This window comes from Protopterus annectens, chromosome 6.part0 (assembly GCF_019279795.1).
Source record: "Protopterus annectens isolate FY-2018-M chromosome 6.part0, PAN1.0, whole genome shotgun sequence".
In the NCBI taxonomy this organism is placed as follows: domain Eukaryota; kingdom Metazoa; phylum Chordata; order Ceratodontiformes; family Protopteridae; genus Protopterus; species Protopterus annectens.
In genome coordinates, this window is record NC_056737.1 from 380,303,423 (window position 1) to 380,320,400 (window position 16,978).

Consider the following 16,978-nt stretch of genomic DNA (forward strand, 5'->3'; position numbering starts at 1 on the left):
TGGAGACAACAGATATGCTTTAATCCAGGTCTCCCCTTCTCCCTCCCTGTTTCAAACCAGTCAGTTTCCAGCGACACCTTGGACTTTGCTTGGGGAGCAGTTTCTGGAGGGATAAAAACACAGGATGTGTGGAACACCCAGGACAGATGCAAGCATATAAATATAAAAGATGGTTGCCCTGATCAAGGCACTCAACTCTTTGAATCATCTTTGGTCCCCGCATCTCTTCTAGTTATTACAGCCAATACCATAGTAATGTACATCAACAAACAGGGGAAGCAGGTTGTATCCCCTTTGCAAACTAGCCATGTTAGCTTGGGATATAGCTTCACTGCACAATCCCATTCTACAAGCATCCTAAGTTCTGTTGAAACAAAACTGTGTGGCAGACGAACTGAGCAGGGCCAGAGCAGACCCTCAAAAATGAAAAGTAGATCAGGATGTGTTCCAAGATTTAATCCATCTGTGGGGAGTTCTTTAAGTAGGTGACTTTGCCTCCTGTCTGAACAGTCAACTGTTAAAATTCTCTTCCAGAACTATATGCAAAAAGGCCTGAAAGACAGGTGCCTTTTCTTTGGACTGGAATGTTCCTGCATGATTATCCACCCTTTCCACTAATAACAAGCTACTTTTGAAAATTGAGAAGAAATTCCCCAAGATCACTGTGGTGACTCCTTTCTGGCCCAGGCAACCATGACTCTCCCTTCTTTTGGAAATGTCCAGGGGCAGTTACCACATGCTTCCTGACAGACTGGATCTACTCACACAAGAACATAGATCTATGGTACGCCTCAGCATCAATCAATTTCAGTTGACTGCCTGGATGATAGGGACTTAATTCCTTTTAGGCACCTGCTTGCTGAGGATGTGCAGCAGGTACTAAGGGAGGCAAAAAGCCTGGTGGTAGAAAATCATATTTTAGCAAATTTATTTATTTACCTACCTTTTGTTGACTGGGAAAGTGTGACCAGGACAGAGCCTATTTTCAGCAGAGGCCGGGGAGAAACATTAAAGATGTATGTCTTTCGAATGTGGGAGGAAACCAGAGTACCCAGAGGAAACGCACGCAAACACAGGAAGGACATACAGACTCTGCACAGGAGGCTCCCTAGCCGAGTATTGAACCAGAGAACCTCTTGCTGTGAGGCGACAACATTTACCACTGTGCCACCCAGGTGCAAATGGAAAATGTTTTCTAGTTGGTGCCAACAACATAACCAGCACCCATTCAGGGCTAGTTGTTCTTTGGTCTCACAATATTTGAGTGAGTTACTATCCTATGACCTTTCTTATTCATCTGTCCAGTTTAATTTATCAGCCATTTCAGCATGCCTGTCCATGGATCCCCCTCTTTCAATGCACTCTTATGTCAAAATGTTTTTTAAAAGGTTTTTGTACAAGAGGCCTCCAAATTGACCAGTGGCCCCTCCTTGGGATCTTAATTTTATGTTAGAGAAACTAACACGTGCTCCATGTGAACCAGCTAACCTGAGTGACTTGAGGTTCTTAACATGGAAAACAGTTTTACTTATTGCAGTGACCTTTGCAAGAAGAGTATCTGAGTTGCAAGCTCTTATGGAGAGTCAATCCTATCTCATTTTCCCCCAGAGTCAGGGTTTCTTTGAGAGCTAATCCTCCTTTTATGCCTAAAGTGGTATTTATTCAAGTTTACTTTAAACCAAAATATCCATGTCTCTGTTTTCTTTTCTGAAACTAAAAATGAGGGAGGAAGGGTACTCCATACCTTGGATGTTCACAGACAGCTCTGGTACTGTTTTGACCAAAGTAAATCTTTCAGATCTTCGGATCATTTGTTCATTTCTTTTGAGGGTAAGAAGAGACAACCTGTGTAAAACACAATTTTCAAATGGCTGTGTAAGGCTATAACCTTTTATTGTACTTGTCATAAAAGTATTCCAGACAGAGTCAAGGCCCATTTTCCAGGGCCTTCGCTTCATCTATGGCTTTTTGGAAAGGTGTGGATTCTAGAAGTATTCTAGAAGCTGTTGCTTGGTCCTTTGTACATACTTTTACAAAGCGGCATAATCTTGATTCCTTCTCTAGATTCGGGTTAGGCTTTGCTAGGACCATTTTCCAGGAGTTTCTGGACTCTTCTCTTTCTACATCCCAAATGTAGTAAGCTAGGGTAGTCTACCCATATAGCTAAGGCTACTGTAGCAGTGATCAATATGATGAATGTATTATAGTTTTGTAAGTAAACTTACCATAAGAGTAGATTTTCAAATGATCACTGCTGCAGTATCCGCTCCCTCCATCTCTCCATCCCCTGTGTTTTTAGGTGTGTTTATGTCAGGTTGTGGACATTTATTTTTTGTTTCTTTCATTGCTTTCAGGGCTTAGCCTTCCTCTCTTTGTTGGCAAGAGAGCTCAGAAGGGCTTGGCCCTCAAACTTGTCTTTTAGCCAGCTCAGCTGGAGCTGTCTGACAGTTTGGGCTCATGGAAAGCGAACTGAAGCTTTGGAAGCTGGCTGTTGTATCCTTGGCATGATATAACCCACATAGCTAAGGCTTCTGCAGCAATGATCATTCAAACATCTACTGTTATGGTAAGCTAACTTACACAACTATACTTTCTTAATGTAGTTTGCATTGTCTCTGTGATAGTTGATCTAAAATGAGGAAATGTAGTTTCAAATCTGAGAGTTGTGTTGATGAAGAATTGCCATTATTAATTTTGTTCTGCAGGTACTGCTCGAATGTTAACCTGTTTTGGTCCCCATGGAATTCTTTTCCTGCCTCAGAAACCATACTTTACAGATGGAACTCTCAGAGAACAGGTAAAACATGTCTAGAAAGTATTTTAGAAACTGAGTGAGTGCAGCTGGTCAGTCACTGTAGGTTGAGAATTTTGCCATGAAACATACGAAGTCTTATAGTTATGTTAGTTTAATTCATTTTTATTTAGTGATGGAATTTCTTGGCCCATGTGCTCAAGCGCCATCGGGCTTACATTTTATTTTATCTTAGTTTTAATGCTCTCGTGTCCCAACTGATTCCAACTAAGGTGACGAAAATTTGCTGGATACTTGACTTTTTGCCTGACTTGAACTTATATTTATTTTGTGGGGTACTTTCTACTTCTACCCCCAACGTTTCCCTCCCCAGCAACACTTTGGACCTTTGTGGTCAATTCTGGGAAGTAGTTTGGTATTAATTTTACACAAAGTTGTTAATAACAGTCGTTACAATGTTTTGCGTAACAGGCTCTTGTTACAATTTATTACTATTTGCAACCTTTTACTGTGGTGGTGTCCCATTGGACACTACTCATTACTTGGATTATTCTCATAGGTTTCCTCTTTCACTATGACCTATCACTGCAACAGACCAGTAATAAGCATCTATCACTATTGCATACCAGTAGTAAACATCATTTTTTTCATAAGCCAACCATTATTTAGCTTCAGCTTGATTGGCTGAGTGATTATTACGTGTTCAACCCCCCCCCCCCAGCACATTCTTTTTCTTACATAATCTGATTGACTGTCACCTACTAGCCTACGAATGAGTGAAGGTCCCTGCCTCCTCCTCCCTCCTCTTACAATAAACACTTAGCGCTGGTCTAACACCCCCTGCCCAGTTTATTATTACACTGTCCCCTCCCTCCCTGCTAGCGCACACTTACCTTTCCCATTGGTTAACCTTCCTCCAGCAGGAAAACACACATTAGTTCTTATTACGTTTTTTCATGGCATCTTTCTTGTGTCTTCAACCCCCATTACCAAAATTAAAACTACGCCACACAACATGCACGAACTCCAGCACAGATAATTGCATTCCCAGTACATTCAGCCCTGTGTACCGTACTCCACGGTGAAACAATAAAAAGGAAAAATAAGTATTTATGATTAAGCATTAAGTTTGATGAATACTATACCACTTACACTATGTACATATTGTGTATTGTATATTGTTTTAGCTCACTTGCTACATTACAAAACACTTATCAATGTTTTATATAATCTCGTAACAAACAATATTACATACATATGCTCTATATTCTACTGTACAGTTGATAAATACTGGCTCCTGAACAAATTATTTGCATTCAATATCTGTAACAGTGCTCATCTGTTCTACTCTCATTGAGGAAATTAAAGAGATTGTTTTTCAGCAAAACCTCCGGTGCGAAAGTTTATTATTATTTATTACCAGTGTTGTTAATGATAAATAATGATGTTATGCTGAGTGATTTTCAACTTTTAAAGAAAGGAGAAGAGTACAACAGAAATTCTTTTCTTAATTAAAGCCGAAAAAACACCAAGTGTTTTCAGTTTCTTCATTATTCAATGAAACATATTTTGTCATTGTATCAGGCAGAATATAAAATATGCTGTTATATAATCTCCAGCCAGTTATAGGATCATAGGAGAATACTAGCCTAATGATCCTAAAGAGTCTTTTTAACTCTGGTCATGCTTCCTAGAAATATTAGAAGAATATTAATCCCATATATTATGTGGGGGTATATAAAATTGGGTATGAGTGGTTGAGAATTTACAAGCTTCCTCTCTCTAACAGAGACACAAGTGCTAGACCTGCAGTAAATGTTATATTCCACATCCACTGATCCAAGTTTCTCCTGAATAAGTGCAAGAAATAACTTTAATTCACATGGATGGGAAGCTTGTTCCAGACAGGGGGCGGCCTGTAAGACACATACCTGTCCCTACAGCATGTCCTATATATGTTGCAGACTTGGTTTAGGTCCCTGAATCGGGTGTTTCTGTTGCTATTTATTTTTCAGTTGTGCAACAGGTCCATTAAGGCTGGATGACAGGATGCTTTTTAAGCCAGGCATATGTCACCCCTCAGCAGACTGTAGGAGACCAAGTATAAGGGCAATATTTTGATGCTTTCAGTGTAGGAGTTTTTTTCTCCACCATATATTCTTTTTGTGAAGAACCACTGGTCACTCAATTTCTTGCATATGCCTAATAAGATACATGCCAAAGCGTACATTGTACTCAATGATTGATCTCTTGAGGGCAGAGTACAATGAAACAATGACATCTTACCTGGATACCATACCTTTGCTTATAAGTTGAGCAACGTGCAATGATTTAGATACATGATGGTCAAAGGCTAAGTTGCTGTCTACATGTGTTCCAAAATCCCTGATTACAAGGTCAGCTCTTAGGGGTGTGTTAGGAATTTTTGGGAATGGCCATCTTATTTTCTGTACCTTTCTTCCAAAATTACTGTAGTTAAGTAGATTTTCTGCTCTTCTCTTCTATTTTCATCAGTGATGTGTTTCATGTTCTTATTTGTATGATTATCTTCTGGAAGTCTTGTATACCCAGCTATACTGCTGTATAAAGTTTTGGTACTGTGCGAATATTGATCATAATGGGCAATATGATGTAACGTCCTGTCACTGTTGTACTGTTGCATGTATAAATAATTCCCCATGCTTTTCTATATGTTCATCACTAAAAATTGGTTTCAGTCCAGTTTCTACCTTTCAGCCTGCTGACTCTGAAGATAGGTGCAAAAGCTCTTGAAAAGTAGGTATAGCCAGTCAAAGATCTGGACATCTAAATTTGAATACGTCTCATCCCCACGTCCAGTAGTATTGTGGGATATTACTCAGAAGCACAATTTGAATACAACTGAGAATGACAAAATGATGCAAAAGTATAAGCACATTATCAAAGATGCAGTGTAAAAATCTGTATTTTCTATTGGACGATACTGTAAAAAGTCTCCCACCAGTCAATTATTTCCACTTCTGAAACAGTGAGATGTAATATGCAGGTCCTCTTTCTTTAAGTTATCATTGTCAGCAATATGTTGGTCATATCTGGTTTCCTGTGTACTAAACAGATTCAAAATTTTGTGTGAAGGAGGAGGATTCAAAAAAATTGCGTGAAGGGGTAAATCAAGCCTGAAATTGCTATATACCTCCAAAACAGGTACAGTTTAGAGCACTCCAGCTGGACAGCCTGCTAATTAAATTTACTAACATGCTGGTAATCACACTTGAGTACTAAAGTGGAACTGAAGTGATCGCTGTCTTAGTGAGGGAAGATGGTGCGGTCAAAGTGTTGGGCTCTCATTAAAGCTGATTTTTTTCACTGAGAAACATGTTCATATAGGAAATATGAACACATTTGAATGACTCTTTTCATTGGTTATAGTCCATCCATCCAGCCTCAAACCCTTTTCCCATTCTGCACATAGGGTTGGGGTGTCACTTCAGCACTGACAGTCATTTTGAGCCAAGGTTTACACTAGCCCTGCTGCGGTAGTTCATTCGTACTACTCACTCCCACACACACTGTCATCTACAGCCAGTTTAGAATATCCAGTCTACCTACTGCATGTCTTTGTAATTTGGGAGGAAACTGGAGCACTTGGAGGAAACCCACATGACTGCAGGGAGGACATGCAGACTCTGCACAGAAGGCACCCCAGCAGAGAATCTAACTGGAGAACCTCTTGCTGTGAGGCGACAACGCTAACTGCTTGGTTATAGTGCTGTATATCTATAGCTTTCACAGCTATATGTAGGAGTGTGATTATTTATTTATTTATTTCAGTTTGATTACCGGGGAGGTCCACTGGGCATTGGTAGCCCGTTTTCAGTGGAGGCCCGGGGAGAAAAGCTCCAAAACAAGGAATTACTACCGTTCAAATATTTTGTTTACAAAAAGTAATTTCAATGAACATGCAAAGTCATAGGCACTCTGAATTACAAATATCAGGTAATTACAACAGAAGAAACACTAACAATTCCAGTTTTGTTTAGGGAGAAAGGCATCACATGATGGTAATACATGTTTTACTATGTAGTTCACTAAGCCTAATAATTTTAGAAAGGAATAGGAAGGAGAATAGGAGGAGGTTAGTCTGCGGCAAATGGAAGGAGAATAGGAGGAGGTTAGTCTGCGGCAAATGGAGTAGAAAGTTTAGGATTTGTAGGCAGAGGAGTGCAGTTGCAAATTCTGTTATGATAGAGGTAGGAATGAAGCTGAGTTTTGAAGTTATTTGGGTTGGTACATGTCCTAAGTGACAAGGGCAGGGCATTCCATTTTTTAGCAAGTGTAAAGCATAAGAGAAGCTGGCCAGCAGGGTGCTGGGGTTTTTGAACTGTGATCAGGTTGTGTTGAGAAGATCTAAGTGGTCTGAGGGGGGTATAAGGGTGCAGAATATTAGAAAGGGCAGGGCAGTTAGAAGGGTGTAGAGTAGTAGCTTGAAGGCTGTGGTGAGTTGGAGGAGGTTAAGTTGATTGGGAAGTTCAAGCCAGTTTAGGGAGTGAAGGGAGGAGCAGTGATGAGAAGAGGATTTGGTGTTAGTGGCAAATCTAGCGACTTTGTTGTAGCATAGCTCTAGTTTGGTGGTAAGAGAGGATGAAAGATTAGTGAGCAGGGGGGCACCGTATAGGAGGGTAGGAAGGAGGAAGGTAGAGGCAAGGGTTAGTCTGGAATGAGGAGAGAGAAAGTGGTTGTTTCTATACAGTAGACCTAGTTTTATGTGCGTTATTTTGATGTTCAGTTGGATATGGGAATTAAATTTTAGTTGATCGTCGATTGTGACACCAAGAAGTTTGGAGGAGGGTACGATTTCGATAGAGGAGTTATTGAGGCTGGAAATTTGGAATGACTTTTTGTCAAGAGAGGAGGATTTAGAGGGAGAGAAAAGGAGCATCTTAGTTTTGTTGGCATTTAGGGAGAGGTGATTTTGTAGCATCCAGTTTTCAGTGGTTGAGAAGGCACTTTGGGTTAGGGCTTGGGGGTCTGTTAGGTTATGGGCAGAGCAGATTAATGTTGAATCGTCAGCATATTGTACAATTGTTGTGTTGGGGATAGCCTTGTGGAAGTCATTTATGAAGATATTGAATAGTAGTAGGCCGAGTATGGGACCTTGAGGTACTCCGGTAGGGGTAGGAAGAAAAGTAGAGGTTGCTTGGCCCCATTTTACTGCTTGGGATCTGTTAGAAAGGTAGCTGGAAAACCAGGAAAGGGATTCTGAGCAAAGGTTGAGATTTGATAGGTGATTTAGGAGGTGGGTGTGAGAGATGGTATCGAAAGCTTTAGATAAATCTAGGAGGACAAGTAGATACTATATTACCAGAATCACGAGCAGAGTTGACTGAGTGCAAAATGGAGAGAAGGGCAGTGTTAGTACTGTGTCCTGGGCGGAAGCCGTGTTGGGTAGGAGAGGGAAGTTGGTGCTTGGTGAGGAATGGCAGGAGTTGTAAGTGGATACATTTTTCTAGGATTCTGGATATAGGGGAGAGAATGGCAATAGGGTGGAAATTTGTGATTGTACAGTTTTTTCCACCTTTGTGGAGAGGTAGGATGTAAGCGGTACGCCATAGTTTGGGTACGTAGGATTCAAGTAAAGACCTATTGATTAGGATACTGATGGGAAGAGCAATAGAGTCAGAAGCAATTTTTAGGAAGGCAGATGGGATGTTATCAGGGGCATTTGAGCAGGGCTTTAGTTTATGAAGGAGTTTCTTTATTTGGTCGGTAGATACTGGTCTTAGTTTGAAAGTGGGCGGGTAAGAACAGTTTGAGGAAGATTGAATAGTGGCAGGAGATAGGTGATTGTTAGGAAATGTTTTAGTTAGCTCAGCAATGGAAGAGGTGAAGAAGGAATTAAATAGTGAGGCTATTTCAAGGTCGGTTATGCTGGTGTCTGGACAGGGGTTATTTTTAGTACCAGGTCTGAGGAGTGAATTGATGGAATTCCAGAATTGTTTGGGGTTTCTAGCATGTCTGATGAATGAATTGATGGAATTCCAGAATTGTTTGGGGTTTCTAGCATGGTTTTCTTGAAGTTGGATGTAGTAAGATTTTTTATCTTTAATGATTTGTTTCTTGGTAAGATGTCTTAACTGCATGTACTTAAGGAGTATTTCAGGTTGTTTGTGTTTATGGTAGGTTTTCCAGGTTTTATCTCTTAGGAGCATTAACTTTTTTGTATCTTTGGTGAGCCAAGGGGAGGTTTTTGCTTTAAGTCTTATAATTCTAGTTGGGGCTAGAGAGTTAAGGACTGTTAAAAATGTTGAATTGAAATAGTGGACGGCTTCATCTAGTGGTAGTAGTTTTAAATGGTTCCAGTTGATGAGTTTAAGCGACTCAGAGAAGGAAGTAGGGTTGAAGTTAGAGAGGTTACGAGTGTGAGTGTAGTGGTGGGAGTGGGGGGGGAAGTAGCTCGTATGGCATAGGCAGGGAGGTGGTCTCCTAGAGGGTCTGGAGAGGTGTCAGATTTTATAACTTTGTTTGGATGAGATACGAGAATCCAATCAAGTATGGAGCCAGGAGGATTAGCTTTGTTTGGTCTGGTAGTGGAGTTAATGAGTTGGGAGAAATTAAATAGGTTGATGGTTATTGAGGGATTTGGGTTTGAGATTTTACTCCAATCAATATTTACATCACCTAAAATGAAGGTTTCTAGATTAATATTAGAGGAAGTCCAGGATAGGATGTCTTCTTGAGTATTAGTATTGTTGCCTGGAGGAATGTAGAGACAGATGATGCAGATACTTTTATGATGGGTAGTTAGTTTAAAACTTGTTTCTCTTTGCTCATATTTAAGCCTCATGTTTGCATGGTGCTGCTCTCCACTCAGCCACAGTTAGCAGTGCCCTGTATAGACGCAAAAGCCTAAAAGCTCAGTTTTTCCCTAATCAGCTACCATTGACTCCTTTCCAAGCTTTTCTGCTGCTCTAGGAGCAGATCAGTTGCACATTGAGCAGTATTGCCTTATAGCGATCTTAGCCTTCACAAAGTATAGGCCTTTCTTTAATCTCTGTGCAACCAGCACAGTCCTATCAAATTAACCCATTCCCTTCTCTAATAAAACATACAGTAAGGACCTGCTGTCATGGACAGGCAGTTTCCCATCCTCTCTCTGGCTAGCCTGATGGACATTGCCATCCTGAGGCAATGTAGCAGTTGTCTCACGTATGCTGACAACCACTTACTCCTGAAAGAAACAAGTTCTTTTTGAGAATGACATTAGGATAAATTAAATGTGAAACAAGTCAGTACACGCACACTTCCCACACTAAATAAGGACACGACACATAAACCCACATATGTGGAGGTACTGGCTAGTAATATAAAAGATCAGAGGCTTCCCAAATGGAAACCACTTATGTACATGACAATGCAAAAAACAACCTCAACACATAAAACACACACCAGTGTCTCAACAAATAAACCGTAAGGCTTAACACCACAAAACCTAATGCACTGGTTGTGGATGACATGTTCCTCTCACTAGGCTGGACATGGAGTGGGTTACAGTTAGCTGCCTGTCAGGTGCCAGGATTAATCAAGTCATCCGAGTCACTCAACCACAAGTGCCGGTTTGACTCCATCATAGTCCATGTGGGCATGAATGACTTGAAACATACCTCACTGGACTATATGTAGAGAGACATGACTGAGCTCTCAGATTGTGTCACAGGCAGGTAAAACCTAGCCTTAAGCAACATTCTACCTTCTCTAAGGATGATGCCATAATGCAAACAAAAAAATGATTGACTTTAACAATTGCCTTAGTTTCTGGTGGCAGTCCAAGGAGATCCAATATCTATCAACCTGGGAAGACATGGTTGACAGGCCGTGTTGCTTTGCCAGTGATGGTCTGCACCTATCCCCTCTAGGCTTTTGGATACTGGCAAAGGCATTAGCCACATCTATTGTACCTTTTTTAGGCAATGTCAAAATAACCAACATAAAGTTCTCCCTAGATAAAGTGAAGGTATTGCTGCCTAAATCTGAGTCTAAACAAGAAACTGCACTCCGTAGAAGCAATCCTCACTTTGTAAGATGCTGGCATCTATGCAGTCACAGAGACATGGTTCAAAGGTGCGGAAAGCACCCTGGTCATGCAGGTCTGCAATGCCTTCCATACATTTTGACCACAGTCTGAGTGTGAAAGATGCAAAGAAAGAGGTGTATCCATCTTTATTAAGGATAAGTAGACCTTGAGACTGGTCAAACAGTATGACTCTCTTGAGCTACTCCATGTCCAGTTAATTATTGGCAAACCCTCCTACCATGTAATAGCTAACTATAGGTCCCCACAATGAAAAAGGAAAAGCATACTGCATACATACACTTACTGGAGTCACTTGCTATACAGCCCAACACCTACCATCGAGTGGGAAACATACATGACCACAAACATGCTTAACTCAGAGGTTATTGGACTTTGTCAATGGAAACGTTCTGGAACATCTAGTCAGCACACCCACAAAAGGCTCAAATGGCCTAGACATAGTACTCATAACATAGGAGAGCACTGTCAGTCCTACTCCCTCGTACCTCCCTCGCCTCCGCCACCTGTGTGATGTCCCCCCTGGTAAGATCGAACAGTAAATCAGTCTCATTCGATGTAATTATAACACCAGATACCTCATCAATCTCAAAAACACTTAAGAATTTTTCACAGACAAATTACCTCCTACTAAGTGATGGCATAAGAAGTTTCAAAGACCCCCTCAAATGTAGATAACATGGACTTCTATGCAGAGGTGTATACCAGTGTGCTGTATAAAAATGAGTGGCTTCAACAATTGGCTTAGTTTCTGGTGTCATTCTAAGTGGGTCAGGTTCCTGTCAGCCTGGGTGACATGGTTGGTAGACCATGCTGCTTTGCCAGAGATGGTCTTCACCTGTCACCTCTAGATTCTCAGTTACTGGCTAAGGCACTTGCCTCCCCCATAGAGTCTTTTTTTAGGCAAGGTCTCAAAGAGCAAAATGTCTGACATGAAAATATCACTCACAACTAAATTAAGGGTTATGCTGTTAAACTCTAGGAGTTTAAATCAGAAACTGCACTCTCTGGAAGCCCTCCTCATCTTGGAGGATGTTTGACGGCTGTGCAGTCACAAAGAATAGGTTTATGGATGCAGAGAGTACACCGTCTTTGCAAGGCTACAATGCCTTCCACAGTTTCAGACTGCAAAATGATTGTGTAAGAACCAAAGGAGGAGGAATATTTATCTTTACTCAAACATAAGTACACCTCTAGACTGGTCAGAGAGGAAAACTCCATGGAGTTACTCCAAGTTCATATAACTGTGGATAAGACCCCCCTCCCTTCAGGTCATCATTAGCTATAGGCCTTCTTCAATGAACCAGGATACCCACCCTGCTTATTTGGACCTACTTGATTCAAATTACAACCAAACACTGTAGTCACGGGCGAGTTTTAACTATCCCTCAACTTACATGAGTAGCAACATGCTCACACAAAGGTTCCTGGACTTTAACACTAATGCCAGGAACAAATTGTATGCAATCCCACAAGGGGCTCAAATACTTTTGACCTGGTCCTTACCAGCATGGGTGACCGTTGCACCACCACAAGTATAGGACCATCACTGGTTAAATCTGATCACAAATCAGTCACATTTGAAGTAGCTGTAACACTTGAGGAGAAATCAGGCTAAACATTTTCACCAAAGCTAATTATACTGTCTTAAGGGATGGCATAAATAACTTCCACGCTCCCGTTCCCAGATGGCTTTGACAACTATACTAAAATATACACAAATGCCCTGTAGAAACACTTACACAAATATATTGACACAGCTGTACTTGATAGAATCAAAACAAGATCCTCAAGAAAAAAACAAGCTTCCCTGGTGGACATCTAGCATTAATAAGTTTTATAACAAGAGGAAGAAGTTGCTGTCTAAGAATAAAAAAGAGAGACCCCAGCACTGGAAGAACACCGGCCTCTGCTTGAACAAACAAACAAGACAACTTGTAAAATCCTCTAAGGGCAACTTCGAAAAAAAATTAGCAACCATAGCTAAGGATAACCATAAGGCATTCTTCAGCTATATCCGTAAACAAAAAGGTAGTACCCAGATGTGTGCTGGACTAGCTATGTATGGCATCACACCCACTGATCCTGCTGAAATAGCTAACCTATTAGCTGACAGGTTTGGCAAAAATTTCACCCCGCCCCCTCCATATATTTCACAAAGCATTCCCTCTGCATCTCCCCCATCTTTCATCTCCAAAGAGCAAGTCATTAATGTGCTCTCTAAAGCCAAAAACACAGCCTCTATAGGACTGGATGGCTTCCCAGGTTGTGGTTTAAAAGGTCTAAAACATGAGTTAACAGCTCTAATAGGTACCCTCTTCAACTACAGTCTGAGTACAGGTTTTGTTCCTGCTGAATGGAAAACAGCAACCATCAGCCCCCTTCATAAAGGAAGTACAGCAACAGACCCTGGAAACTACAGACCCATAAGCTTAATCAACCTTATCAGTAAGGCCATGGAATAAATCATCATGGACCTTATAAATAAGGATATAGGTGATCCCAATACCTTGATCCGACACAGTTTGGTTTTGTCAAAAGCAGGTCATGCCTGGTAAACCTGGTGGACAACTTCAAAAATGTCACCAGAGCCATAGATGAAGGCAAATCTATACATACAGCTCACCTTGACTTAGCCAAGGCCTTCAACACAATCCCACATTCAGGCATCATTGATAAACTCTCCAGTTTAATATCAACCGTTATGTTCTCAGGCAGGTTGCTAACTGGCTCACCAACAGATCACACTCAGTCAAATTTGGGGACTTTACCTCAAACAACAGACCTGTAAGTAGTGGGGTTCCATGGGGGTGAGTGCTGGGCCCCCTATTGTTTGGAATGTACTTCTCAGAAGTTCAGGCCAAAACAGAGGGACTGTGGCTGACTAAGCTTGCAGATGACTGAAAATTAGGTGTAGTCATTGAATCTCCAAACGATGCGAGTATACTTCAAGAGGGACTTACACAAACCAATGATTGGTGCCAAAGCCATGGACTCAGACTCAATGCTAAAAAGTGCATCATCATCCCCTTTGGTAAAAACGATACACCCGCAGACTATCATATAAATAATAATATCCTAAGTAACAACTCAGTAGTGAGAGACTTGGGAACGCAAGTTGACTGCAGCCTAAATTTGACCATCATGTGTCTACTGTGGTAAGGAAGGCATTCTATATTACACACCTCGTTAGCAAAGGCATTGCCTCAAGAGCAAAATAGGTCATAACCCCCATGTACTCAGTCCTCATCAGGCCAGTAGTTGAGTACAGTGCTCCCTTTTGTATGTACCTTCCCAGGCACCTGCAGCTACTTTAGAGATCTCAGAGATTTCTAACCAAGAAAATTCAGGGTCTCCAGCACATGTCATACATTGACAGACTGAAGACACTGTCACTGTACTCTGTAGCATACAGACAACTTAAAGGAGACTTGTGCCTGGCTTACATAGCAATTTTGGACCCAAACCTAATGGAAATGCTGCACATCCACAAATCAAATGGGAAAAGGGTCACCCGCTCCAGGGAACTTAACCTGTCCTTCGACATAAATAGGACCTGCAGGAGAGACAGATATGTCTCTCAGAGGTTCCTACACCTCTGGAACAGGCTACCAGTTCACATCAAACAGAGCCCCTCTATGACCCTGTTTAAGCATAGCCTGGATGGGAAACGGTAAATTCTTTCCGGGGATTTCACCTATGACCCTCCTAGATATGGGCAGTCATTGCTAACTAAGTTCTTGAGTTTAGGCATGGTCTTTATATTGGGTTTCTCTAGTATTATACTGGGTACACATGCCTAGGCTTATAACAACCTTCAGGTCAATAGCCTAGTAACCACCTATGAACCTATAACCACTTAAGCAGTTGTATAGAAACAGCTGTACCTGACTGGATTAGAATCAGCCACCCTGGAGGACCCCTAGTATAACCAGGCTATGCAACAAGAGAAAGAAACTAGTGTCCAAGAGCAAGAGGGAAATTGCTCAACGGGGGAAGAAATCCCTCTCTAGCATAAACAAATTAGAGATCCTGCCAAGTCCTCCAAAGCTAACTATGAAGCAAAAATAGCCTCCCTAGCTAAGGATAATCACAAGGCATTTAACTACGTCAGAAATCCAAAGGGGAATACCCAGTTATGTGCTGAACTGGTTGTGTTTGGCACTACCCATACTCAACCAGAGGTAATAGCCAACTTGCTAGCTGATAGATTTGGATCAAACTTCACCCTTCTGCCCTCTTTAGTCATCCCCCAGAGTATACCTGCCACTATTCCTCAGCATAGTATGTCAAGAGAGAAGGTCATCTTGGTGCTCTGCATGGCCAAAAACACTGTATCAATGGAACTAGACAACATCCCAGGCTCTCTTTTAAACAACATAAAACATGACCTAACAGACCCACTTGGATCCCTGTTTAATTATGGCCTGTCAACTGACTATGTTCCAGTGGAATGAAGGATAGTAACAGTAATCCCTGTGCACAAAGGGGGATCGTTGACCGACCCTGGGAATTGTAGACCCATAAGCTTGACTAGCCTCATCTGCAAGGCCATGGAAAGAATCATTATGGACCTTAACAAGGACATAGTTAATCTCCAAACTCTGCACTCAATCCAGTTTGGATTCTTTAAAGGTAGATCATGCCTGTTAAACATGGTTGACTTCTTTGAGAAAGTAACCAAGGCCCTTGACAAGGAAAAGACAGTGCATACCTCCCATGTTGATCTAGCCAAATCATTTGACACAATCCCCCATTCAGATATTATAGAGAAACTCTCCCAATTTGAAATTAAACCCTACATTGCCAGATGGGTAGCCAACTGGCTCACCGACAGGACACACACTGTCAAAATGGTTGATTTCACCTCTAGCAAAAGACTAACCAGTGGCGTACCACAGGGTTCTATGCTGAGCCCTTACTGTTTGCCTGGACTTCTGAGAAATACATTCCAAACTTGGATGGCCTGTGGCTGAATAAGTTTGCCAATGATTGCAAATTGAGAGCAATCACTGAGTCCCCCAACAATGTTAATATACTGCAGACAGGGTTAACAAGGACACACGATTGGTGCCAATGTCATATTTTGAAGCTAAATGCAAAAAAAAAACAAAATGCATTATTATTTCCTTTCGAAAAGCTGACATCTCTGCTACTTACATTATAGACAGCACCCCACCCCACCCCCAGTGTAGACCCAGTGATACATGATCTGGGTACTCAGATTGATAGCAATCTGAACTTCAACCACCACATATCCACAGTAGTAATGAAATCCTTATATGCTGCACATCTTATAAGTAAAGGCATCGCATTTAGATCTAAGGATGTTATAGTTCCATTATATTCTGCCCTCATCATACCAGTAATTGAGTATAATGCTGCCTTTACATTGTACTTCACAAGACACCTGCAACAACTGGAGAGACCACAGAGGGTTCTCACCAACAAAATTACTGGGTACACAAAACAAGTCTTACACGGAAAGACTGAAAGCCCTGTCACTGTATTCTGTCTCCTACAAGTTGCTAAGGGGTGACCTGTGCCTGGCTTACAGGACAGACTGTAAACCAGCCATGATGGAAACGCTACACATTTGTAAATCAAACTGCACGAGAGTCATTCACTCCAGGGATCTTATCCTAGCCTGTTCACGAACAAGTCATGCTGGAGAGAGAGGGACATCTCCCAGAGACTGCCACTTCTTTGGAACAAGCTTCCAATTCACGTGACACAGGACCCCCTCCTTGGCCTTCTTCAAACGCAACCTAGAAAATGGATGGGTGACCACAAGTTCACTCATGGGGTGGCAGCCATGTCCCCTCCTGTACAGAAGAAGTTGATATTAACTACCATAGACCCTTAGTTCTGTGAACTTCTGTCACCTAACCACCACCAATTGGGACAACTCTGGATAAATATGGCTAGGCATGTAAGGGCTCTAGGGCCATTAGCCTAGTAACCTTCTATGAACCTCAGAACTCTAGTACACTCAACTGAGGGCTGCAGTCTCCAAAACCAAAAGTGCACAAAGCAGTGTGCTGTTTTAGCTTACCTCATCCACCATAATGCTGGTTTGAGGACTGCTTGATGCCTGTAGACCATGAGATTGAGTTAGAGGCTTGGGTGCTGATGGTGCTGTTGGGCTGAGAGAGACT

At 41.6% G+C, this 16,978-nt stretch overlaps 1 protein-coding gene across 4 annotated transcripts in view; it reads left to right on the forward strand.

Moving 5' to 3' along the window:
* ABCD4 (ATP binding cassette subfamily D member 4) overlaps positions 1 to 16,978 on the forward strand; it is a 1,648,172-nt gene that overhangs the window by 1,125,434 nt on the left and 505,760 nt on the right. For all 4 annotated transcript variants that reach the window (XM_044074118.1, XM_044074117.1, XM_044074119.1 and 1 more), the window contains one exon: positions 2,706 to 2,797. In XM_044074118.1, coding sequence (XP_043930053.1) covers positions 2,706 to 2,797 — 92 coding nt within the window. The remainder of the gene's footprint in view (positions 1 to 2,705; positions 2,798 to 16,978) is intronic.